Raw genomic sequence first — 25,533 nt, 5'->3', positions numbered from 1 at the left:
TGAAAGGGGAGTGTATTAGCTGCTGAGAAGAGCCTTCTAACATGCTTCCTTGTCCTTTCCTGCTGATTGGAGCCAATCAGAGTGAAAGGAGGCGAGTCAGCCACTGAGAAGACTCTTTTCAGTAGCTAACACTTGGTTCCTAGGGATGTCTGTTGTTGTGAGAGAAGGCATTAACAAGAATCTCATTCTCAACCCAGCAGCAAAAAAAGGGGAGGGGGCATAGTTATGACTAACATTAAGCAACCCTGCACTTCTGAATTTGCCAGTATACTGCTGTTTCCATGCTAATATAGAATCTAGAGCATGCTAAATTGTTTTAGTGAATCTGTCTGATTTTTAGTCTATGTCATTTTTGCATGTGCTATCCCATAATTTTCTTCTGTCTCGGTTCTCATTTAATATGTATTTAAAAAAAAAATCCTGATAGTAATTTATGTATATTTAAATGAATTTTCTTTGAAAACAGGTATTTCTCAGTATATTTTCTCTAAAAATAATGCATTTTAAAACGTACTTTGTTGCATTATTTGAGCCAAGATCTAATAATGTATAGTTTATTAGGGCTTTCACATTATTACAATAAAACAGTGTGATCCCTTATTCCCTTCCTCCACCGCTGTATTAGCGGAACACTGTAAAGCGAAGCTCTGTAAAGCGGGGCCCTACTGTATTACTTAAGATTACCCTTTTGGTAGCTAACATGGTATCTTCCAGAGGTTGTTAGACTTGAGCTGTAGTCCTTCCCTAGCTGACACTATGATGTGGGTAGAAAGCATTTACCCTGCTCCTTTCCTCATCCTGTGACTCTGATGAGGGAGGGCACAGCTGTTATCTTGAATAAGAAAAAAAGTCACATTTAATGTTTTCAATATCATGTCTACCTTGGCTTTTAGTTAAGGTGAAGGGGGCATAGGTCAATCAGACCAGTCTTAGCTTAATTTAAGCTTAACTGGTTTGTGAATCTGGCTTTTAGTAACCTGATGAAGGACTTAGCAAGCAGAATAAAATGTAGTTAGGTGTTGTTTTTAGTTTATCAGGCCTTATTGCAAACTCATTTCAGGTAAACAGGAAGGGAAATTAATGCTTGGTCAAGTGTGGGATGCCATGCATACCAGTGGCTTAATGCAGATGGGGCCTAATTCTTGTTTCAGTACCTTCATGAGAGAGCCCCCAGCAGGGCTCACATTGCTGTAATTTCATTTCTTGTTAAAGATTTGCACATGATAGCTGGAAACTACAAGGGAAGGCTTTGGAAATGGAAAATGGGATCAATTTGAGGACTATGCAAAAGCCATTCATTACTAGGAGGAACACTTAACAAGAGAACATGCAGCCCAAATCTTTTCAGCTTGTTCCCAGCACTCAGGGCAGCCATTCTGCAAGGAAACAGTCTCCAGGAGATAGACTGTGCTACCTATTCACATGCAAATGGAAACTGTGAGTGTGCCACTTGGCTTTAGATTTACTGTATTTCTAGTCAAAGTAGATACTATTTAGCCCAGTTATCAAATGTGGGTGCATATTTCTCATTCTTGCTATGACACTTAGGGGCTTTAGATCACTTCTCCAAACTGTAGGTGTGTTGTTGGTGGTGAAAAGCACACGACAGCAGCTGTGGGGATGGCAAGTGCTGTTGCAGCTAGCAGGTCTAAGCCAAGCTGGTGTTGAGTTGCTCTGGATCCATCCTTACTGTGATGCAGCCGTGTGCAGTACGCTACAGTGACATAACCAGTGTTATTGGTAAAAATAATGTTCTTAACTCGCTCTGGTCAAATAAAGTTGCTGGATAGCAGTTTTAGAAGTAGAACATAAACAGTTTATTATAAAGGCACTCATAAGAAACAACTAGTAATGTGGGTGCGGTCGACTACCCATCTGCCTTTGTCCCCAGGCATATATACCCTTCAGTAAACAACTTACAGGAAGTGTTACAATAGGAACTGCAAATAAGGCAATACTGCACTACTTCACATTCTGATTGGCTATCTTCCAGCTTACCACAGTTCAGCAGACATAGCACACATCTGGTCTTTCCCATATCATTCCCTGAGTCATACTTCCGGTCATTTCTTGATCATGCCCTGATCATGCCCTGAGTGCGTGATCAGCTTACATACTGAGTCGGTGGATGTAGGGCATCCCTTGTAACATTGAGGTGCTAAGTCATAACAGTAGATAGCCCTCAAGGAGGTGCTATTCTTTTAAAGGAGTTAACCCTTAACACCAGGAAGCAGTATCCGGATTTCTTCCTTGTTGGGCAGGGGGAGGGCAATCAGAGAGGAGGCAGGGGCAGGCAATTGTCCTGGCTTACCCTATCAGAATCAGGATCACTGACGTGCTTTTCTCTGTTATTTTTAATGTGAAGTTTAATGCTAGAATGGTACATAGATTAGACTACAGGTTACACAGGTTTCTGTGCATTTCTAGGCATGGCTACTCAAGTGAAGACATTGTCGCTACAATTTGACACCACCACCCCCCTGAGACCACTTAAGTAGCGGGTTCACTACTTGTGTGGGATCTGTCTCCCAGATCAGGACAGGGCCAGCAAACAGACACTCCTGCGAACAGGCTGGTTGAGTGAGCTCTGCCTGTTTGCACCTGCACAGCCGGCTGTGTGTCCTTGGCAGTGGGAGAGGAGACACCTCAACCAGTTCATTTATATATTTATTTATTTTATTATTTGATTTATATCCTGCCCTTCCTCCCAGTAGGAGCCCAGGGTGGCATTCTCCAGTTCTTCTCCAGTGTCCTCTGGCTGCAGCTGACTCTGTCCTGGGGGCAGAGTGGGAGGGACGTGGCTCTGCAGGCAGAGCAGGGTCAGAAGATGTGGAGATGGGAGGGTCACTGTCAGTTACTGTCTCATCTGTCGCAGGTGGAGCCTCAGGGGCGGCTGGCCAGACTATGGAAATCTTCTCCAGTTTGATATATATATCCCTCTATGATGCACACCTTAATGTGGTGAGGGGGTTTGAGAGTGTCAGAGAAGCGGAAAGCAATGCCATCAGGAGTCTAGAGCGAGAGGCTAGACTCCTAGCAGGGGCACTCATGGTGGAATGGACAAAGCTGAGACTCCAGACTAAGAAGCATCCAGACTCAGAGGAAGGCAATGGTAAACCACCTCTGAATACCTCTTACCACGAAAAACCTATGAACAGAGTAAGCCACTTGGACTTACAAGATCTGAACAGGGTGGTTCACAACAAATGCTATTGGAGGTCGCTGTTTCATAGGGTCGCCATAAGTCGTGATTGACTGGAAGGCATATAACAACAATATTTAGTGCAAGAAATAAGTGCAAATATAAGAATTGCCTTGCTGGACCAGACCCTCCACATGGCTGGAACATTCTCGTCCATTACTTTGTTTCCAACAGAGGCCAGCCTCTGGGCACTCATAAGAAGATCATGAAGGTGTTGAATTCCCGACTACTGTTTGTTCAGAGCACTTGGTATGCAGAGTCATGTTGCCACTAGGGATTCAAAGATCTGGAGATCTCTCTCGTTTTCTTGGTTTTCCAATCTGAAATTCAGTTCTTCACATTTCTACAGCAGTTTGCAATTTTTTAAAAGAAAAAGCCCCATGAATATTCTTCAGCATTTTAGTGAAAATTTATGTGTGTAGTTTTGACAAATGCACACATTTTTGCAAGCAATGTCTCATAATATAATTATTATTATTTATCATTAAATTTATATCCTGCCCTTCCTCCCAACAGGAGCTCAGAGCGGCAAACAAAAACACAATAAAAACAGACTTTAAAATATATTTAAACAATACATATTTAAAAACATCTTTAAAAAAGCTTTAAAAGCAGCTTTTAAAAAAAGCTTTTAAAAAAGCTTTAAAAACATCTTCCAACAGAGACACAGACTGGGGTAAGATCTCCAATTATTAACAGGCTTGTTGAAAGAGGATGGTTGAAAAGATAACAGAGATGGCACCTGTCTAATACTTTAGGGGAGGGAATTCCAAAGGTGCCACAACACTAAAGTTGTGGGGAACGGACCTCCTGATAAGATGGTATCTGCGGGAGGCCCTCACCTGCAGAGCGTAGTGATCGACTGGGTATATAAGAGGTCAGAAGATTTTTCAGGTTTCCTGGTCCCAAGCTGCATAAGGGTTTATACACCAGCCCAGAACCTTGAACTTGGCCCAGTAGGTGTTGGGCAATCATATAATGCACCTTGTATGCTATTTCCACTAATATATTTATTTTTATGTGCACTTTCCCCAAATATATGCATTTTTAAAACACTGGTTGGAGAAACTGCTTTTCAAAATGTGGATAAATGTGACTATAGAAGGATGGCTGTGTTTCAATTCTCGTATTGTTTCAGAAAGTTTGAATTTGATAGATTCAACTTTAAATGTAAACTTAATTGAATTTATCCCCCATCACTAGCTCTCACTGTACATGGAGGTTCCAGTTCATTGTCCATGTCCAATATCTGTTGATGAGCTCACACTGCAACAATTTGCCCAGTCCTTTATAAAGCTGTTTATGGGTCATTTTATACACTTACCCAGCTGACAGTCCTCTTGGGGACAGGAGTAGGAAGGAAAACTGATCTCTCTCCCGATTATTGCATGGCTTATTAAAGTCAAGTTTCTTCAGTTATGATGCCATAGGATAGTGATAATGCTGTATGGTGATTTTGGAGATGTGAGCTGTAATCTTGCCTTAGGTGGACTTTGCCATTTCCTCTTTTCAGCTCTAAAACTCTCTGAAATTAAATTGATAGCTTCAGTCACATTTAACGCCTACATCTATCTCTATAAAAGTCAGTAGCATTCACTCTCCCAGTGTTTTATGTAGGGATACTCAAGGATTTCATTTAGTCTGCATTTTTGTCTAATTCACACTTCCCAGACTAATATGTGGATCAGAACACAGCTATTCTTCAGTGCAAAACTGATCCATGCTAATTTACAATTAAATAGGGTATTATTTACACTGTTGTTTTATTTCTCAGTCAGGCCTTACATCTCTTTGTTGCACTGTTCTCCCATTTGCACTATCCATTTAAAGTAGTAGCATACCACTTTAAACAGCCAAAGAATTCTGGGAGCTAACTGTAGTTTGTTAGGGGTGCTGAGAGTTGTTAGGAGACCCCTTTTCCCTTCACGGAGCAAAAGTTCTCAGAATGGTTTAACAGCTAAGCGCTCTTCCCAGGGAACTCTGGAGTTGTACCTCTGTGAGGGGAGTAGGGGGTCTCAGCTCTCAGCACCCCTCACAAACTACAATTCCCAGGATTCTTTGGGGAAGCCATGACTGCATAAAGCAGCAGGATACTGCTTGATATGTGTAGTGTGGGTGGGGCCTAAATACGGTTCGCACGCTTTCCTTTTTTTTTACCTGTAGAGGAAGGGGCTCCAGCCCAGCGGAGGCTCCTACGAGCAGAACAGAGGGAATGTTATTTTTGCTGGTTCATCTTTCTCCTATTTTTCCTGACCCCGAATGCCATCTCCCTCACTGTTTCAGAAGTTTTTAAGGGGGATGCATGGGGAATTTGTAAAATAATAATAATAACACTTTCTTTGTACCCGCCCCCATTCCTGCTAGCAGGAGCCTTTGCTGGATCAGGTGTTGGATCAGAGCTAATCTCTTTGCAATATTCCCATATTGCAGGGGTGGTTCACCTTTTTCATACTGAGGGCCTCATTTGCCGTTAGCCAGCTCTCCAAGGGCTGCTTTACTAGTGGAGGGCATGGCGAAAGCGAGTGCGGCTATAACTGTTAATTTGCCTATTTAATCAGTGTTCAAATTTTGCTCATTAGGAACCCAGTGGGTCAGGAAGTAGAGCATAACCGGTGATAAAGATCACAGACTAAAGGCTGTAACTGAAACAAATCCATCCGTTTATTAATGTGTGGTGCTTAATACAAACCATGTTATTATCTTCATAGGGAAGGTAATGTGATTCTGAACTTTGAGTCAAAACATAGCAAAATAAAATAAAGTAAGATAGCAATATAGCGCTGAGAATACGATATAGAGTAAGAGTGGCATAAGATTATCATTATAATTGCAGTAGGGAAACAATCAGTCTTCCTAACTGAGGATCTGGCCTCTGTCTAATTTCCTCCATCTCATCTAGTTGTCAGACAGTTTCATAGCATAGCTTAATTTTTGTGTTTCCTGACATACTTAATATTTTGGAATAAAGTTCATTGTTATTCAGCTAGACCTGGGAGGGAGGCAACACAGTCAGGCAGCAGCAGCAGGAAAGAAGAAAGAGAGAGAAATGATGACCTGAACATTATTTATATTAATCAGAAACTGGACAGGGGGAATGAATTTTCCACCTTTCGTGCCAGTTTCGTTTCTCACCTAGGCAAACCCACATAAGATGCAGATCAGACCCGGGTCCAAAATGCGGCCCTCCAGGCCGTTCTCTCTGGCCCTGGGAACTCTCTGCAAGCCGCACCCCTCCCTGGCCCTGCTATGCACCCTGAGTGTTTTGCCTGGCTAGAATGTGTTCTTGAATTCTGGTAATGCTCTTGGTTCTGTGGATAGTGTGTGTGACTGTACAAATAGAAACAAACCTATTCTATAAAGGTAAAATTTACATTTGTTGCTCCGCCCATTTATGCCTCTGGTCCCACCCACCACTGGTTTGTGGTGGTCATTGGAAGATTGCCTAGAAGGCAATGTGGCCCTTGGGCTGAAAAGGGCTCCCTATCTCTCATGTAATATTAACATTTATTACATGTATATCCCATCTTTCCTCCCAAAAGGAGCCCAGAGCAGCAAACAAATAATAAAACACTAAAACATCTTCAAAACAAAACATCTTTAAAAACAGTTCCAGTACAGATGCAGACTGGGATATGGTATCTTTTTAAAAGGCTTGTTGGAAGAGGAAGGTATTTGGTAGGCACCAGAAAGACAACAGAGATGGTGCCTGTTTATTCCAAAGGGTAAGTGCCACAGTACTACAAGCCCTATTCCGATGTTGTGTGGAACGGACTTCCTTATGAGATGGTATCTGAAGGAGGCCCTCGCCTGCAGAGCTCAGCGATCGACTAGGTATATAAGGGATATGATAATTAAGTTATCCTGGTCTTAAACTTTATCCACTGAAACCACCACCTTGAACCAGGTAGACCATGGGTACCCATAATCGCACTAGGGGGAAATGTGAGTGGGAACCCTGCTGTTTTATAATTTATTGGGATCATGGCTACTCTTGCTGAGGTGCCATGGTTGTTTTGTTCCTTATGTCTTGGTTGTTATCTTCTTATGTTGATGGTAGGATGTTGATGTTCACCTTGCCAGTAGGTTTTCATAATCTCAAATGCCAATGGCTGTCACTGAAATTCAAGAAAAAGAGTCAAACTGTCAGTAGAAGGCAGCACAAAGTTGAACTTGTTACCCATTTTGGTCTGTCATGGCTGCTCTGCTGTTTGCCTAGTTGATGGTTCTTCAGGCCTAGATGGGCCCTGATTAAGGTGATATTCACACCCTACTTTTATTCTACTTTAAACAGCCATGTCTTTCTCCAAAGAATCTTGGGAAGGGTAGTTTTTGAAAGGTGCTGAGAGTTGTTAGGAGACACCGAATCTCCTCAAAGAGCTACAGTTCCCTGAGTGGTTTAACAGTCTGTCCCTCGTCCCAGAGAACTTTGGGAACTGTAACTCTGTGAGGGGAATATGGCTCTCCTAACAACTCTCAGCATCCTTCACAAACGACACTTCCCAGGATTCTTTGGGGAAAGCCATGACTGTTGAAAGTGTATGATGTGAACGTGACCTAACAGTGGCCAAAGTTGGCATGGACACCCTGTACCTACTCATATACGCTTCTGTTCAGGTTATTTAATATTAACAAAATTATTATATAAGATAAGTATAGTATTTACTAGTTGATTGGTTTAAAAACATCATTATCACATTTTACAGACCCTTCAAGCCACCAGTAAGCCAAATCCAACAATCTTACTCTTAGCATAAATGAAGCAGAATATGCTGCTGTCTCCGCTGTGATGCACCTCGCAGACTAACTCTTTGATCTTTATATAACTTTTAATCTTGTGTAAAAAAACCCAACACATTCTAATAGTCATGGTGGAAGCTACTTTTTATATTTAAAAATCCAATGTAAATTAAAATATTTGGGTTTTTTTTTTAATTAACATCACCAGTTTTTATCCTTTTTGGTTTATTACTAATTTATGGCAATTTTCAGGGGTGATGGTATTTATTTTTTCAAATTGACTCCCAATTAAACAACTAAAGATGCAATCCTAATTCCACTAACCAGAGAGTAAGCCCTTCAGTGAGTCTTACTTCTGAGTAGACATGGTTATGATTGCGCTGGAAAATACTCTCCTAACTGAGGCTGGGTTTGCAGAATTAGTCAATACATCTTTAGGAATCGCCTATTATATAGAATCTTGTAAGAACTCCCAATATAGTTTTGCAAAATCTCGGTACAGCACATGCCATTTCTATTAAGGCATTTCCGTAATATGAACTATATTATAGAAAAACAGCAGAATGGGGAGACAGTGATTCATCTGGTGCCATTTGTAGTATTTGTTTATAATTTAGAAATGTTTCCCTGTTTGCAACACTAGTCAATGTTTTCTGAAAACGTAGTAATTTGTGGACATACTTGTGGATATGCGACATGCTGGAACAGACAAAGGGCAGAGAGTGTTGAACAAGCTTTGATTAGATTCTCTAGATTAAACTCATGTTTTACTCCAGTCAGCATTCTAAGTTTATTTTCATGGACTTAAAACTGTTACATCATGTTTCCCAAAGAGTAAAAAACAAACAGGACAATACCATTATACTGGAGAGCCAGTATGTTGCATTGTTTAGGGCAGGTGTGGAGAACCTTTGGCCATCATCTCTGGCCATTGACCATGCTTACTAGGGCTGATGGGAGTTGCATTTCAGCAACATCTGGAAGGCCAAAGGTTCCCCCGCCTGGTTTAGGGTTTTGGACTAGGACCAGGGAAACCAGGGTTCAAATTGAAGTCTTGGGCCAGTCACCAACTCTCTCTCAGACTAACCTACCTCACAGAGTCATTGTGAGGGTAAAATGTGTGAGTGGGGAGGGAGGGAAGGTAGGATATAAATGTAGTAAGTAATAAAAGAAAATTGTTAAAACTACTAGATCAAATAAAATAATTCCACAAAACATGAGTTGGTTTTTTTAATGATGCTGTGACACCTGATGCTTTCAGTGGTAGTTGGATGGCTTGGAGCTTTGCATGACTAGAGAAACAGTCCTTTTATCTACACTTGGCAAAAGGAAGAAGACGGGAGCTTTCATTTTGCCAGCTGTAATTCTTACATAAAATGCTCCATTTAAGAAATGGCCATGAGAGTTTCTAGATTCTGAAGCACTGGCTGCAGATGTTGCCTGTTACTCATCCCCTCCTCTGCAGTTGATAGAGTGCCAAGGCGTTGCCGAGCTGTGACCTGCGCATGTGTTTTATGAAAGAAAAGACCAACAACTTTGCTTCCTCTCTGTGTTTCTTCTCCCACATTTAATATGGAATTAACATGCAAAAGGCACAATGGTTTTGCAATTCATTTGAAGTGCAGAGTACCCAACTGGTGGATGGCTTGTTTGCCTGTCCCTTTGCCTCTCTGAGTGCCACCATGACATGGCATGAGTTTGCTTTCTGCTAAAGGGCCAAACCAATTAGCATAAATTATACCCATAGGCTTCCCAAGTTTTACTCAGTTTCCCCTGGCATTTATACATAGAAAAATTGAAGAAAATTGTATAATGATAATGTGCACTGAGTACCAAGCTAGCCAGCAGTTAGATAAGTATTTATAGCTACTGCTGGAAGTACTAATTACATGCTAATTGCAAGTAGGCTAGAATACCATAATTTTCATTGAAAATGAGGGAGCGACACAGTTGTTAAAATCTCGACTGAGGCTCCAAATTAACAATTAGCTGTTTGGGAGACACTGAATTTTGTCAGAAGAGGCAGACAAAAAAGGACACAAATTTTGTTTGATAGACCCATCTTTGTTTTCATTTGTCTGTAAACGAGGACAGTTTGAACCTTTTTAGCTACTGGAAAGTTGGAAGGGGGGATTATTACTATCAGGGAGTGTTTGCTCAAGGGAACGATTCATTGTTCACATGCCCCTTCTATTAGAGTCAGTTGCCTCAGTACACTAGAGCTGGGGTGTCTTAGTTTAGAAGCTGTTCATTTTGTCACGTGTGGTCTGGAGGGAATGTCTTATTCAGTGTAGACTTGCGTCCTGATGCAGAGATTGGCATGTGCATGTGCTAAGGACATGGGCTACATTTGGAGTATCATACTTAACCAAGAGATGCATGAGCCTTTCCTATGCACACGCAGCACTTTTCTTTGCTACTCCCTTTGCCATGAACTCTGGTTAAACCAGGAAGTCTCTAATTCATTATAGTTTTCTATTTCATCCAACTGGGAAGCTGTGCTTTGGAAGAAGCCAAGATATTAATCCACTGTTTGAAGTGGGATTGAAATCCTGGTTTGTTCAAAGCTGGTAAACATTGGGCAATACTCAACTAACTTTTTGTGCTAGAGTTAGCACTAGTGCAATGTTTTTTCCCCACTCTCCTCCCCCTACATGTGCCCTGTGCCATCTCCAAATGGACTGTGGAGGAAAACCAAGAACAGATTTGGGGGGGAGGGCATAGGGGAGGAGAAGGTAAGATCTTTCCATCACTCAAATAGAAATCCTTGCAGTGACTGCATGATTGCCTTAACGCTACGCTAAATACAATCCATAGTTTCCTGGTTTGGACAAAATGGGAAACTATGGTTAATTGGAGGCTTCCTTGTATAATTGTGGTTCGCACAAGGGGAGGAGTGATGGGGTTCCATATGTAAGCCGACAGCTTGTGCTCATTTCAGCTTAATAAGCTGAGATATGATCATCTGAACCACTCTATTTTGTATAACAGGGATGGGGAACTACTGGCCCTTCAGATATTGTTGGACTCCCAACTCACATCAGCCCCAGCCAGCATGTCCAACAGCCAGGGATAATGGGAGTTGCAGCCCAACAAAATCTGGAGCATCACATGTTCTCTGTCTCATAGAATCATAGAATAGTAGAGTTGGAAGGGGCCTATAAGGCCATCAAGTCCACCCCACTGCTCAATGCAAAAATCCAAATCAAAGCATTCCTGACAGATGGCTGTCCAGCTGCCTCTTGAATGCCTCCAGTGCCAGAGAGCCCACTACCTCTCTAGGTAATTGGTTCCCTTGTCGTATGGCTCTAACAGGAAGTTTTTCCTGATGGTCAGTCAAAATCTGGCTTCCTGCAACTTGAGCCCATTATTCTGTGTCCTGCACTCTGGGGCGATCAAGAGGAGATCCTGGCCCTCCTCTGTGTGGCAACCTTTCAAGTACTTGAAGAGTGCTATCATATCTCTCCTCAGTCTTCTCTTCTCTAGGCTAAACATGCCCAGTTCTTTCAGTCTCTCCTCATAGGGCTTTGTTTCCAGATCCCTGATCATCCTTACTGCCCTCTTCTGAACCTGTTCCAGTCTCATGCGTATTCAGATTTAGGAAGAGGGCATAGCTCAGTAGTAGAGCATCGGCCTTGCATGCAGAGGGTCCCAGGTTCAATCTCTGGCATCTCCATGTACAGATGGGAGAGAATCGTGTCTGAAACCCTGGAGAGCCGCTGCCATTTAGTGTAGACAGTACTGAGCTAGATGGACCAATTGTCTGACTCAGTATGAGGCAGCTTCCTGTGTAGCTGTTCTGTGATGTTGTCAGACCTGGTACCTTTTGGGTTGTGGAGAGGGTTTAAGCAAAAATGGTCTGTAGATGAAGCAGAGTCCTCCTACTAGATCAGACCAGTCACCAAGGCAGTTTTATAGGGATCAGGGATCACCTGGATTCATCCTGGCAATTTAAAAAGTAACAAGGGAAGATAGCACCCTTCAAGTACTTGAAAGGTTGTCACACAGAGGAGGGCCAGGATCTTTTCTCGATCGTCTCAGAGTGCAGGACACAGAATAATGAGATCAAGTTACTGGAAACTAGATTTTGGCTGAACATCAGGAAAAACTTCCTGTTAGAGTGGTACAACATTGAAACCAATTAGCTAGGGAAGTATTGGGTTCTTCAACACTGGAGGCATTCAGGAGGCAGCAGGACAGCCTCCTGTCAAATGTGCTTTAGCGTGGATTCCTGTATTGAGCAGGGGTTGGACTCAATGGCCTTTTAGGCCCCTTCCAACTCTACTATTCTGTGATTCTATAATAAGTTTCTTTGACTCATCTTCTGGCATTTCCAATCTCGGGACAGAGTATGGTAATGAAATCCCCACATGACATCTCTTAAGCTGAATCCCCACATGACATCTCTTAAGCCCCGGGATGAGGATCTGCTGCGGGTTCAAATGCTGACACCTAGAACTCCACAGTAGATCTTCCACCACATAGAAAAGAAGCACAGCAGCTGTTCTGTAATCCTTGCACAGACCCAATCCTGTACCAGTACACGTTGCACAGGTGTCCTATGTAGATTGGCAGAACCAGTGTGTGTCTGCATGTGTTTTCAGCATGCAGAAAGAGACCCAGTAGCATAGGAAATCTCCCCTCTATGCTAACTATCCACATCCTGATGCACATATAACAGCTGCAAAGGTTCCCATAGAATCATAGAGTTGGAAGGGGCCTATAAGGCCATCAAGTCCAACCCCCTGCTCAATGCAGGAATCCAAATTAAAGCATACCTGACAGATGGCTGTCCAGCTGCCTCTTGAATGCCTCCAGTGTTGGAGAGCCCACCACCTCCCTAGGTCATTGGTTCCATTGTTGTACGGCTCTAACAGTTAGGAAGTTTTTCTTGATGTTCAGCCGAAATCTGGCTTCCTGCAACTTGAGCCCATTATTCCATGTCCTGCCCTCTGGAACGATTGAGAAGAGATCCTGGCCCTCCTCTCCGTAGCAACCTTTCAAGTACTGGGAAGAGTGCTATCATATCTCCCTTCAGTCTTCTCTTCTCCAGGCTAAACATGCCCAGTTCTTTCAGTCTCTCCTCATAGGGCTTTGTTTCCAGTCCCCTGATCATCCTCATTGCCAGGGCTGTGGAGTCGGTACGCCAGACCTTCGACTCCGACTCCTCTATTTTTCTACTGTCCGACTCTGACTCCTTCATAAATGGCAAATGTCTATTAACTAGTAATAACAAATTTACTGTAGTAAAATGGTAGCACAAGGCATTTCATCACCATCACGTGAATCCAGAGCTTGGAAAACTTACTTTTTTGAACTACAACTCCCACGAGCCCAATCACATGGTGGTGATGAAATGCCTTGTGCTACCGTTTTACTACAGTAAATTTGTTATTACTAGTTAATATACATATGCCATTTATGAAGGAGTCGGAATCGGAGTCAGAGTCGGTACATTTCTACCGACTCCGACTCCACCCAAAATTGCTTCCGACTGCACGGCTCCGACTCCACAGCCCTGCTCGTTGCCCTCCTCTGAACTCATTCCAGTTTGTCTGCATCCTTCTTAAAGTGTGGTGTCCAGAAGTGGACGCAGTACTCAAGATGAGGCCTTACCCGTGCCGAATAGAGGGGAACCAATACTTCCCGCAATTTGGAAACTATACTTCTGTTAATGCACCCTAAGATAGCATTTGCCTTTTCTGCAGCCACATCACACTGTTAGCTCATATTCTGCTTGTAATCAGCAGCAATCCCAAGATCGTTCTTGCATGTAATCAGCAACAATCCCAAGATCCTTCTTGCCAAGTATTCCCCATCTTATAACTGTGCATCTCACCTGAACTAGATCAATTTCAAAGCTGCAGAGACCATATAACTGAGAGAGGGGGTTATTTAGATTCTTGTGTGCAGTTTTGCCTTTAAAGTCCCCATCTCAACTGTAGTCGAGATCCCAAATTGTTGTAACCCATTGATACCTGACATGTTTTACAAATAGTCCTTACACTGGAAAATATTATTGTGAGTTTGGGGGTTGGAATGGATGATTCCTGTGGGTCCCCTTTCCAGCCTCTGATTTGGAACCCTGTGCCTTGGGGTGAGGGGCTGGTTCTGCTGGCCAGATGAGTTTCTTTTGTTAAGCTAACAGAGTGGTCAGGTTGTTAATGGGTCTATTAGGTGCCCAGCAACTGGTGAATGGGCCAGGAAAATCCTTTTGTCATTGAAACTCTTCAGGAGAGCCTCCTCCCCTTCTGGCGGCTAGCAGAGGTTTGTGCTTTGAGTGTGTTTAGAGTTGTGTCTGGAGAAAGGCTGGGAACTGGATGCAGGCAGAGAGGCTGTCTCTGTGCACCATGGCTTTAGGATGCTTCCTGTAACCCTGATGGAAAAGCTGGATATTGGACTGCTGATGCTTTGAACCCCTCCATCTTAAGCTCAGGTTGGAATGTGTGTAAATAAACAAACCATATTTCATAAAGACACCACAGTCTCCGCTGGCCTTCTTCCCAAGGAAACCAAACCCTGGAGGAGTACAGGGACCCCTGAAATCTCACCGCTCGGAGATTGGGGAGGCGCGCAACAATATGAAAGAGAACCATTCAGTACTGATGGTATGTGCATGAGGTCCATGCACCCTCCTTCTCCTGCACAGGAATGCCACAAATCATCTGCTTGTGGCATGTGGTTGGCCATAGGGATGGACAGATCACTGGTTTTATTCTTACTCCCCCTCGCACCTACTCTGCTTATTTAGGGATGGATTTTTTTCCCTGGGGGTGTCCATTAAAATCCACCCACTTTTTAAAAAAATGCTTACAAGGTTGTTTAAAAGATGCCTTTTCCTTTAATGTTGCCTGTTGCAGTATAATGCTTCCAAGAAGTGCAGTCCCTTCCTGGGGACCTCATAGGTACATGGGGACAGAGTTTTCTTCCCCCCCCCATATGCCCCCCCAATCATCCCTGAAACTTGGCCCTGCTGGTTGGGAGGATAGGAACTATAGTCCAACAATACCTGAGGACCCAGTGTTGGCAAAGGCTGCCCTAAATGACTCGCCCCAAAATTCTCCTGCGTAAACCACTGCCAGCTTGACAAGCGTTACTTTCCTTCTTCAGTTAGCCACTGTCACACATTTAGCTCATTATGAGCCTAACATAAATAGACCTTCTGCTAGAGAGAGTGCATCTGGGATATGCAATTATATACTGATGTTTGATTTATACTCTTACTTAATATATTCATTGCAAGGCACTTTGTTGCATTAGAAAAATAAAGGGCTGGTGTCGTTTCATTTTTAGTGTTCTTTGGGGAGAAACAAAATATATCTTTAGCTTTTGCTGGCAGTTCAGTTGTTGCAGGGTGTGCGTTACCAAATTTGTAAATAGGATAATTTATGTTCTCTTCAAATCTCAGAAGGTACATAAAGCATCGACTGGAATAGACCAAATCCAAATCAGCTGGCCCATGGTCCAATAACTGCAGCTAACTTCAGGCTGTAACTTGGAATAAAAAATTCCACAGTCTGTGGTCCTGTCTGCACTATAAACTTTTATTGCTTTTTATATCACTTTAACTGTCATGACTTTCCTCTAAATATTCTGGGAATTATAGTTTGGAGAAGATTGGAGAATTCTCTGCAAGAAATTGCAAGTTTTCTGTCTCTTGGAACGACAGTTCCTTGGGCCTCTGGTGAAAAGGGAATGACGGCTGGCCCAATTTAATTCTGCGGTATGATTGTGCCCTCAGGGACATTGTTAAAATATTGCACATGACTTTATGTTGTGCTGTTTTCTTTTCTTTTTGAAACAGCTTACAATTCAGTATTGGAAATGGTGCCAACCTTTCTTCACACATTTTGCTTTATGCAACTTATTGCATCAGGGGTTCCCAAACTATTTTCCGTGGATGACCAGTGGTCCATTGTTGGAAGTGGGGCAAGAGCAACTCCTGTTTTGTTCTTATGTTTATGTTCCAAAAGGGAGATAGAGTTAGGGTCCTCCAGATGGCTAGGCTTGATTACCTTTACCTGTGATGCTCTGACTGACTTCCTTCTGTGGCAGACTGATATGTCTTAGGGAGCTTATCTGCCCCTCCTCCTCCCTCCCTTTATCTCTTCTCTTCTTCGACTGTCAGAGAGAGAGGAGACACCTCCTGAACCATGAGGGCTACTACCATGTCTGGGCATTGTGCCTCCCACTTAGTTAGTTAGTTAGAACTAAGTATGCCTTACAGAGGTTGGAAAAGTTACTTTTTTTGAACTGCAACTCCCATCAGCCCCAGTCAGCATGGCCATTGGATTGGGCTGATGGGAGTTGTAGTTCAAAAAAGTAACTTTTCCAAGCTCTGCCTTTCTATCTACTATGTATTTCTATAAATAAAGTAGCTTTTCTTATTTTAATAAGTCTTAAGTCTCAGTGATCCTAATGCAGGGTAAAAGCCTGCCACTTAGGTAAATGCACATACTGGCGCACACACATTTCAGACCGTTGACGATCTCTGCTAATATCATTTTATACAAATTTACATAACATGAATTACTCTCATTCAGGTGGTCTGTGGCATGTTTGTGGATTTGTGGTTGAAGATGGGAGACGGCACATCCATCACATAAAATATTTATGTTGATTTTTAATTTATTTTATTGCTTCTTTTATTTCTTACATTCTTTTTATTGTATTGCAGTTTTAATTATATGTTATTCAATACAATTAAAAATTATTCAGTATATAGCATATTTACAATTTCTACGACAGGCAGAAAATAATGAAGTAGTCTGCCCAGACCTTTAGAAATTTTCAAGTTGTCTGCAGGGGTGAAAGTTTGGGAAACGTATTACATTAATAGTGCCATCCAACACATGTCTGCTAAGAAGTAAATCCCTCTCAGTTCAATAGGGCTTAGTCCCAGGTAAGTGTGTACAGGAAGTATTGGCCTGTCAAGGACCCTTGTATTCCTTCTTCCAGAGCTTGGAAAAGTTACTTTTTTGAACTACAACTCCCATCAGCCCCAGCCAGCATGGCCACTGGATTGGGCTGATGGGAGTTGTAGTTCAAAAAAGTAACTTTTCCAAGCTCTGCTTCTTTCCTCAGGGGAGGAAAAGTTACTGTCACAGTGTGAATGCCACATTGTGAAACTGTGTCAGTTCTGTGTGGCAGTTTTGTCTGACACCACATGCATTTGCCCCCACCCAATGAGCAAAAGTAACATTGCCCCCAAACTTGGATTTCTGAAGAGTCCAAACAGCACCTCAAAACAGCTACGGTCCGAAGGCACATGAGGCCACCACTTTGAAGCTAAGCAGGCGTGGGTCTGGTCAGTGCCTGGATGGGAGGCTGCATGGGAACCACGTGTGTGCCTCCTTGAGTTCTATGATGAAAGAAAGGCAGGGTATAAATGCAAATAAATAGAGAGCTTAATTAGTAGATTAGTGCTACCCAAGTGTTATAAATCCTCCATGCAATAAGGGAGAGCGAGGACAAGCATGCAGGCTCTGCATCCGATTGCTGTGTCCATCATCCTCTGCATGTTGAGGGGATGAATTGCTCTGATTTCGAACTCTGGGGAAGCAGGTTGAGAAGCAGGTTCTTTCACACCTTTCCTCTCTCTCTAATAGGGTGGGGAATCTACAGCCCTCCAGATGTTGCTAGACTACATTATTCCTCACCATTTGCCCTGTGGCTGATGGGAGTTGGAGTAAATCCACGTATGGAGGGCCACAGGTTCCCAACGCCTGCTCTGTAGGTTCAGGTGCCAGCAATACTCTGAATCACCTTGAACAGGCGCGGGGAACCTTTGTTTTCTCTCTCAAGGCCCATATTCCCTTGGGAGCTGCATGCTGGTGTGAGTGAAACCAAGGTCAGTGGTGGACACACATGGCCAGAACAAAGTGTGGGCTGGGCCATTCTCTTTAACACCATCCCCCCCCACCTCTCCACCTGTGGGCTGCCAGAGGAAGGACTGGTGGTTGTTGCCAAAGGTCTGAACTGACCGCCTATGTATGTGTGTGTGTGTGTGTGTATAGATTTGCAAATATGTATACTGCCTGGCCCTGCTGGATCAGTCCAAAGGCCTGTCCAGCATCCTGCCCTCACACTGGCCAGCCTGTAAGGAGGACCTGGGCACAATAGCACTGTCCCCATATATAGATACTCAGCCACTTCAGTTCGCTATTAGAGTACAAATGGATCTGCAACAAAATGTTACACTGTGGAATGCTCCTGTTCAGTGGGCCAGCCAGCAGTGCTGTTTTTCAGGATACTCCATTCCATTCCCATTCTGTGTGTGTGTGTTACCCATTCCCTCCCAGAGCATTTTGTACCCACTGCGCATGCCAAGTTTTTATTGAGTGTTTTTGGGGAGAGGGAGAGTTGGTCCCATTAGGGTTCCCTTCCCCCAAGATTCCCCCAAAGCATGCTGATATCTCTGTCTTCTTTCTCACTGGCTCCATTCTGACTACATAGTCTCCATAACTCAGCACCTGAGTTTGCTATTAATAGGCAGGATGATTTTAGCAGTAAACCATTATTATTTCGTGAGTGGGAGGGGGTAATGTGTGGGGAAAATAAACAGAATGTAAAGACACTAGTCTTTTAGCTTATCTCAAAAAGAGAGGGCTTTTCAACCTTATTGTCTAGTAAATAAAAAGGCAATAATGCAGCAAGTGTTTCAATAATTCTACATTTGGCCTTGGTATTATTTCCCTCCTTCATATTTAACAAATTCCCATTTATTCCACACAAGAACGCATTCGCTTTCAAATTGGAGGTTACATGAGTAATTTTATAAAATGATACGTTTATTTACACCCCAGAGTCACATTTAACTTATTTTCTCTTTTTTATTATTATTTTTTTTTTAAAAAAACCTCTGTTTCATTATGTCAATCCCTAATGTACTAATCTAGCTAGACAAACATGCTGTTAGTGTTTAAAAGTCATCTTATTCACGGCGGGTAATAAAATTGCCCCTTATTATTGTGATGTCTTCCATCATGCCTGCTATCAGGGACTAGAGACGCATGCATGCACCCCTCTGATGTATTAGAAAAGCTCTTGTAAGAGCTTTTTTTCAATTGTGATAATGAGTCTTTCTTAACTAAGAATGGAGGAAACGGACTGATCCATCCATCCCTCTGTGTTTCCACGGAAAAGCACTGAGCATGTGAAGACATAGGAAGGTGGAATGGCTACTATTAATCAGTGATGGCCGATTCAAAGTTGGTACAACCGGCGAGCGATTATCTTGCACATGTGAAATGGAATTTAATGGACAAGTTACCTTTGGTCTCCTTGCCTTCAGATGTGTTTCTGGCATTTTGCCAAAAAAGCTAATTTCCCCAGTGTGGTGTAGTGGTTAGAGTGTTGGACTAGTACCTGGGAGATTAGGGTTCGAATCCCCACGCAGCCATGAAGCTCACTGGGTGACCTTGGGCCAAGAAGTGCCTCTCAAACTAACCTACCTCACAGGGTTGTTGTGGAGATTAAATGAGATGGGGAACAACCATGTTTGTACGCCACCTTGAGCTCCTTGGAGAAAAGGTTTGATATGAATGCAATTAATAATAATAATGTAGAGTAATAATGTAGAATATTTCTCATTAATAAGGGATGGATTAAAAGATGGTCTTCAGTATCATCCTTGCTAGAACCATAATTATGTTTCTATACAGACTCAAATTGCTTATTTCACCAAAAAATGAATACGTAGGTTTATTTATTTCTGAGTTATCCCCTGCCCCTTGCATAAAATTGTGAGGGATTGAATTTTTCTGGTCGATATCAATTTCACCTGTGTTGATTCATAAATCTGTTCACTCCTATTTCTGCATTAACGTGCAATTTCTTTAAAAAACCAATATTGAAATTCTTATTAAAATGCCTACTTTTAGGAACACAGGAAGCTGCCTTATACCTGTACTGAGTCGGACCATTGGTCCATCTAGCTCAGTATTGTCTACACTGACTGACTGACACAGACTCTCCAGGGCTTCAGGCAGGGGTCTCTCCAAGCCCCACCTGAAGATGCCAGGGAACCTGGGTCTTTTGCTCTCTACCACTGAGCTACGTCCCTTCCTATTCCAGTGTATGTATTTCTATATTTATTTCATCCTAAAACATGCTTTCAAAGGAAACTTGGGTATGTTTTTAGAGCTGAGAACTGTATTGCAACATTTGGAGAAGTACAAGTTTGGAACTGAAAATTAGTCCAGGATGTTCAGATCGGGTCAGTTCACATCAGAATAACCAACTTCCTCCTTGCACAATTCAGCCACATCCACATATGATTGAATGGATCCAGGCTAGGTTGATTGGACAGTGTCCCAATTAAACCAATGGACCCTACAGGGAAGGGCCTTTGCTCAGTGGTAGAGCATCTGCCTTGCATGCCAAAGGTCCCAGGTTCAATCCCTGGTGTCTCCAGGGCTGGAACAAGTGCCTGCCTGAAACCCTGGAGAGCCCCTGCCAGTCAGTGCAGACAATACTGAGCTGGATGGAACAATGGTCTTAGTATAAGACAGCTTCCTATGCTCAACTAACAATCCCAACCATGTCCACTCAGAAGTAAATCCTACTCAATTCGAGCGGGTCTAGAATTGCAGCCTTAGTGTGGATCCAAGCCAGTAGTTTCAGAGGTGTACTCCTAAAATGCTGTAAGCAAGTACAAAACTGTATAGAACTACAGTTACAGTAGAAAAGGGGATACACTTGAATTAGTGCAAAGCCAAGCCTTGTGACACAAGTCAAAGTCAACAACAGGTAGTTTGAAAGTATTAAGAAATAACTCTTGTATGCACATATATTTTCTTGGGAAATGTGTACAGTTTTTGCCAAAGATGACTCTTCTGTCCATTTAAAGTTACTTTTATTGTACTGTAAGTATCGATTTTATTTTATTATTTAATAGTAAAACCCCGTGTGGTGAACAATATGCTGATCATTTGTTGAAGGAAGCATTACGTAGGTACACCCTTGCCAGAATATGCTCTTAGTAAAGAATAAAAAGAGAGTTTTGGGATTTTATTTTGCAAAGTGTTCTTCTTATGCTGTGAGCTACAAAAGTAAATGCAGCTGTGTTTACCTCAGGTGGGGAGTATCAATCCCTCTCCCCACCCTAAGAAACCTACCAATTGTTGTGCATTACATACAGGTTGAGGACCTATTCAAGAAATCAAAGTGAATATAAGTCCTGGGTTTGTCTAATGTAGGGATGAGAAACTGTGGCCTTCCAGATGCTGCTAGACTCTATTTCCCATCAGCCAAAGGCTGCGTGGCCAGGGATGATGGGAGTTGTAGTCTAGCAGTTTCTAGAGGGCCACAGGTTCCCCATGCCTAGTTTGGTGGACGGTGTAATCACCCAGGGCTATGTTGTGGCATGTAGTATGTTCATGAAAGGTTCTCCTCCCTTTATGCCAGTGTAGTCCCTATTGGAAGGCTGGGTCCAGATGCTTTTAGTTATTCAGCAAAAAACTTGTTCTCTTTTCACAGTTATTGAAAATTGTTCTGATCTTTCCTACAGGCCTCATAACCACGACTTCAAGAAAGTTGGATCGTGAACAGCAGGCGGAACATTTTCTTGAGGTAAGATGTGATGGGGAATGTGCTCTAAAATGGGTATGCAAACGAGGCTTGCAGGACCTACTTGTCTTGCAGAATCTAACCCCATGATTTGGTGCTGCATGAATTTGCCCGGGGCTTACACACTCATTTGTCTTCACACACACCCCCGGATAGTACGATTCCCTCTGTTACTTCTGATTCAGAGACATATTATAGTTTTCTGTTACATCCAAACCAGTCAAACTATAGTCTGCCCACAAACTATGATTACATAGTCATTTGAACTGGGTTTGCAATCCTGTTTTGAAGGCAAACTGCTGTTGCTACAAAACACAGTTTGTCCAGTTTTGATGTAATGGCATTATATGGTTTTCAGTTGGAAGTGGGGCATGCACGAGGCATGGAGGGATCTTGAGAGCCTCAGACCTGGCGTTTCATCGGAACCTCCCCACATAGTAATCATGTACATCTGCCCCATCTTGCCTTGAACATCTTTACTTTTCAGTGCTGAGGAAAAGCCGCCAAATGAAATTAACTTGGCACAGAAGCATGTGTACTAATGAGAAGTTTTGGTGTCTGTACGTGTTTTATTGGCCTGTAGGCCTTGTGCGTATAAATGAAACGCAGCAGACTGAATATTTCCTGAGAGTCCCCCTTTGAATAAAATTAAAAAGGCATCTATTTTTAATTGGGGACAGAGTTGTGGGGCAGCTAATTTATTACGCTTAGGCGTTAGTCGTCTGTTCCAAATAGATTCACATGCTGCTAATGAGGAATCTGCTACCTGGTATTGCAGAGTAATAGGTTGGAGATGAATACAAAATCACACTGTTGCAGGCTGTTTTGAAGATGGAATAGTCAAGGGGGTGATTTAGTATGCTACTGCTTCAGGATCTTCAAGACTGGTAGAAGCCAAATTATGGACTGGCAGGTTCAAAGATTAGAGGCCCAGATTCACCCACCCCCCGCCTTAGAACACATTGAAATTTGCCCATTTGACGGCATGTTTCTCAGTAACAAAAGCAAAAAACAGACAGACTGTTGACAGTTTGGCACTAAGTTGTCTGAAGAGGAAGAGCTTCTTTTATAACACTTGTGAAGCGTTTTGTGAAATGTTTGGCTCTTAATGTGGTTAATTAACCTCCTGGGGGGACCCTTAATTGCCAGTATAACCATGGCCTCTCCGTAGTTCCACTTTAGCCTTCCGGAATTATTTCATACTCTTCCTCCCATTAGCGTCTGATTGGCATTAAAAGAGAATAAAATTGGCTCCCCGTGAAAAGATATCTGACTGGAGATTGACCTAAAAGCTTCCGTTTCCCACTTGCATGGTAAGCGTATGCCGAGGTGGGGGGTTGATGCCCCCCTGTGAGTATGGCGGTCCTTTTAGTTATTTCCTGAAATAAGCCTGACCTTATTTCCTCTAAATTTGACTGTGGCATAATACCCTTAAAGGTCTTTCTTTAGCCTATTCATAACAAATCAGTGTGAAGTTTGAATAGAAAAAAAGAATTAGAACTACACAGGCAAGGAAGAAGACATCCATGAATGCCAACTTTGCAGGGTTTTATTGCTATTGCAGCACACTGAGGTTACTTTATTGGTGAGCTTTTCATTACAACTTCCCTGTATAGCTGCACCCTGCTAGACCCCTTGGTGCTGTATATATAGTGCTATTGTTACAATATTCATCAGGTTCTGTAATTTGAAGATAAATGTACACTAATTACTAGCCCACAGAATATGTTACTAATCTGCATGCCAGTACATTTATTTATTTGTGGCATACTGATGCACAGTGATGGATTCAGAAACAGCTTACCAATTGGGAGTTTTATTGGAGAATATTCTGGGGGGTGGGGGAATACCGCCTCCTCCTCCTTTGAGATTTTAAACTGACATAACTTTCACTGCACTATATTAAATTGGTTTAAAATCTCATACATCTATCCAGATCCTGGACATTAGTCCCAGCTAAGCAATACCTACTGAGGGGATTTTCAAGGCTTCAGGGACATCCCTGTATTATTATTATTATTATTATTATTATTATTATTATTATTATTATTATTTATTTATTTATTTTAGATTTGTTAGTTGCTGAAGGTCTTCAAACAACTTACATCATTATTAAAAACAAAAAGCAAATGATTTTACCAATCCATTTTTCTCTCACAAAGAAATTAATATTAATATTGATAATTTTAAAGGAAAGATTGATAAATTAATAGAAATGTCTTAATATCTCAGTATTTTAGATAAATATTGATTTTTTAAATAGCCATGGAATATCACTACATAAAAATCTGAGCAGAAACGATAGAGAATAAGCAAATGAATGGATAAGTTGGTACCAAATCCAAATTGGGTGGAATTCTTGCACATCCCTAAGCAGGAGCAGGGAGGGGGCACCTGTGGACCTCCAGATGATGATGGACTACAACTCCCATTACCCCTGGCCATTGCCCATGTTGATTGGGGCTGAAAGGAATTGGAGTCCACCAATATCTGGTCCCCCTGTCCCTAGCTTAATGAAACACAAATGCTGACTTGGGCATATTGGAGAGGATGGCTAGTGGGTACAATCCTTACCCCTCCCCCCCCAGTGCTTGCACTGAATGCATCGGGTTTATCTGTACATTCTTCTGCATTCTTTTAATGTTTGTGTCAGTGATTTTCATACAGGGATGGTTTCATCCCATTTTATCCTCACGTGAAACTTAAGTTTAGAGAGACTTAACCCCTTCAGAATCTGCCCTTCTATAGTGGCTGTTCCATTTCTGGAGTCCCTTCATGAAACTCCACATCGTGGCAATCAGTGATATTATATAAATTCCCTATCTGAACATTTTATTTTGTTCTGTAAGGTACCAACTGGTCTCCTTGGACCACCCATTCTACGCCCCAACCCCTAGCCTGAAGGTGCACAAAAAATGGATGAAGTTTGAAAGGGATGAAAATTACCTGAGCGTTATATTACTTTATAACCTTCAGCAACCCAAATGCAGTTCCTCTGATTACTCGACAACAATAACAACCAAAAAAGGCTTAAATGCATCAAAGATTGGGATGGGAATTGTGGGTCTTTAAGCGTTCTGGGTGGAAAAAGAAATGACATTTAGGTGGTTATCTTCTTGTGGAACAGAGATGGAAATAAATACCTCCTACAAAATGAGGTGTGATTGCAGTTTCCAGAAAACCTGCATTTTCTTCTTTCCAATGCTGGGCTATCTGAGCAATTTTGTCGAGTCTCTCTCCCTTGCCCCCGCCCCCTGTCCCTTTCCTTCCTCTCTTGGCTGTAGTCCTTTTTCTTTTGCTCAGCCAGGTATCTGAGAGGCAGTGAAAGAAGTGAATATTTAATTCCCCCTTTTTTAGAGAAAGCTTCCATCATCTTCTTATACTGTACTATCATCGCTCTGTAAAAAGATTTGAGAATTTAAAAAGGAGGAGCAGCATCCTCACGCTTCCTGATTCATTTTTGGTGGTTTTAAAAGTTTATTGAATATTTGAGGATGGGTACTCAACAGAACTCTCCATTTCGTAAATAGGAGAAAAATATTGGCTCTACCTATGTGTGTTGGAGAATTCCAACGGGAATGGAAATTGCCAATGTTCACTTATTTGCTCCAAGTCTGGAAAAGAAATCAGTCCAGTTAATATGATCAGTATTCACTGCTGTTGCTTTCCGTTCTCAGACGATATGTAATTGATTGCATCTCCCCCCACCCCCAATTTTCATTGTGTTTACTTTGCATTGAAATGAATGGGCTGAAATAACGTAATGACAATGTAATTTACATAATTAATTATGTAAATTGTGTGATTTCATCACAGTGAACGGTGAGACAAATAACACTGGGTTGTATTCAACTAAGTCCTGCTCAGAATAGGACCACTGAAATTAATGAACCTAAATTAGTCAGTCATATCTATTAACTTCAATGGGTTTACTCTGTGTAGGACTAGCAGTGAATGCCACACATAGTTTTCAGCAATAGACGAACTGAAGTGGAACTGAAATAGTGCTGCATGTGACGGATACA

At 42.2% G+C, this 25,533-nt stretch overlaps 1 protein-coding gene across 14 annotated transcripts in view; it reads left to right on the top strand.

Moving 5' to 3' along the window:
* FAT3 (FAT atypical cadherin 3) overlaps positions 1-25,533 on the top strand; it is a 697,764-nt gene that overhangs the window by 436,204 nt on the left and 236,027 nt on the right. For all 14 annotated transcript variants that reach the window (XM_061628858.1, XM_061628860.1, XM_061628859.1 and 11 more), the window contains one exon: positions 21,450-21,511. In XM_061628858.1, coding sequence (XP_061484842.1) covers positions 21,450-21,511 — 62 coding nt within the window. The remainder of the gene's footprint in view (positions 1-21,449; positions 21,512-25,533) is intronic.

Source organism: Rhineura floridana, chromosome 5 (assembly GCF_030035675.1).
Source record: "Rhineura floridana isolate rRhiFlo1 chromosome 5, rRhiFlo1.hap2, whole genome shotgun sequence".
Classification (NCBI taxonomy): Eukaryota; Metazoa; Chordata; class Lepidosauria; order Squamata; family Rhineuridae; genus Rhineura; species Rhineura floridana.
This window is presented reverse-complemented; position numbering and strand designations above follow the sequence as displayed.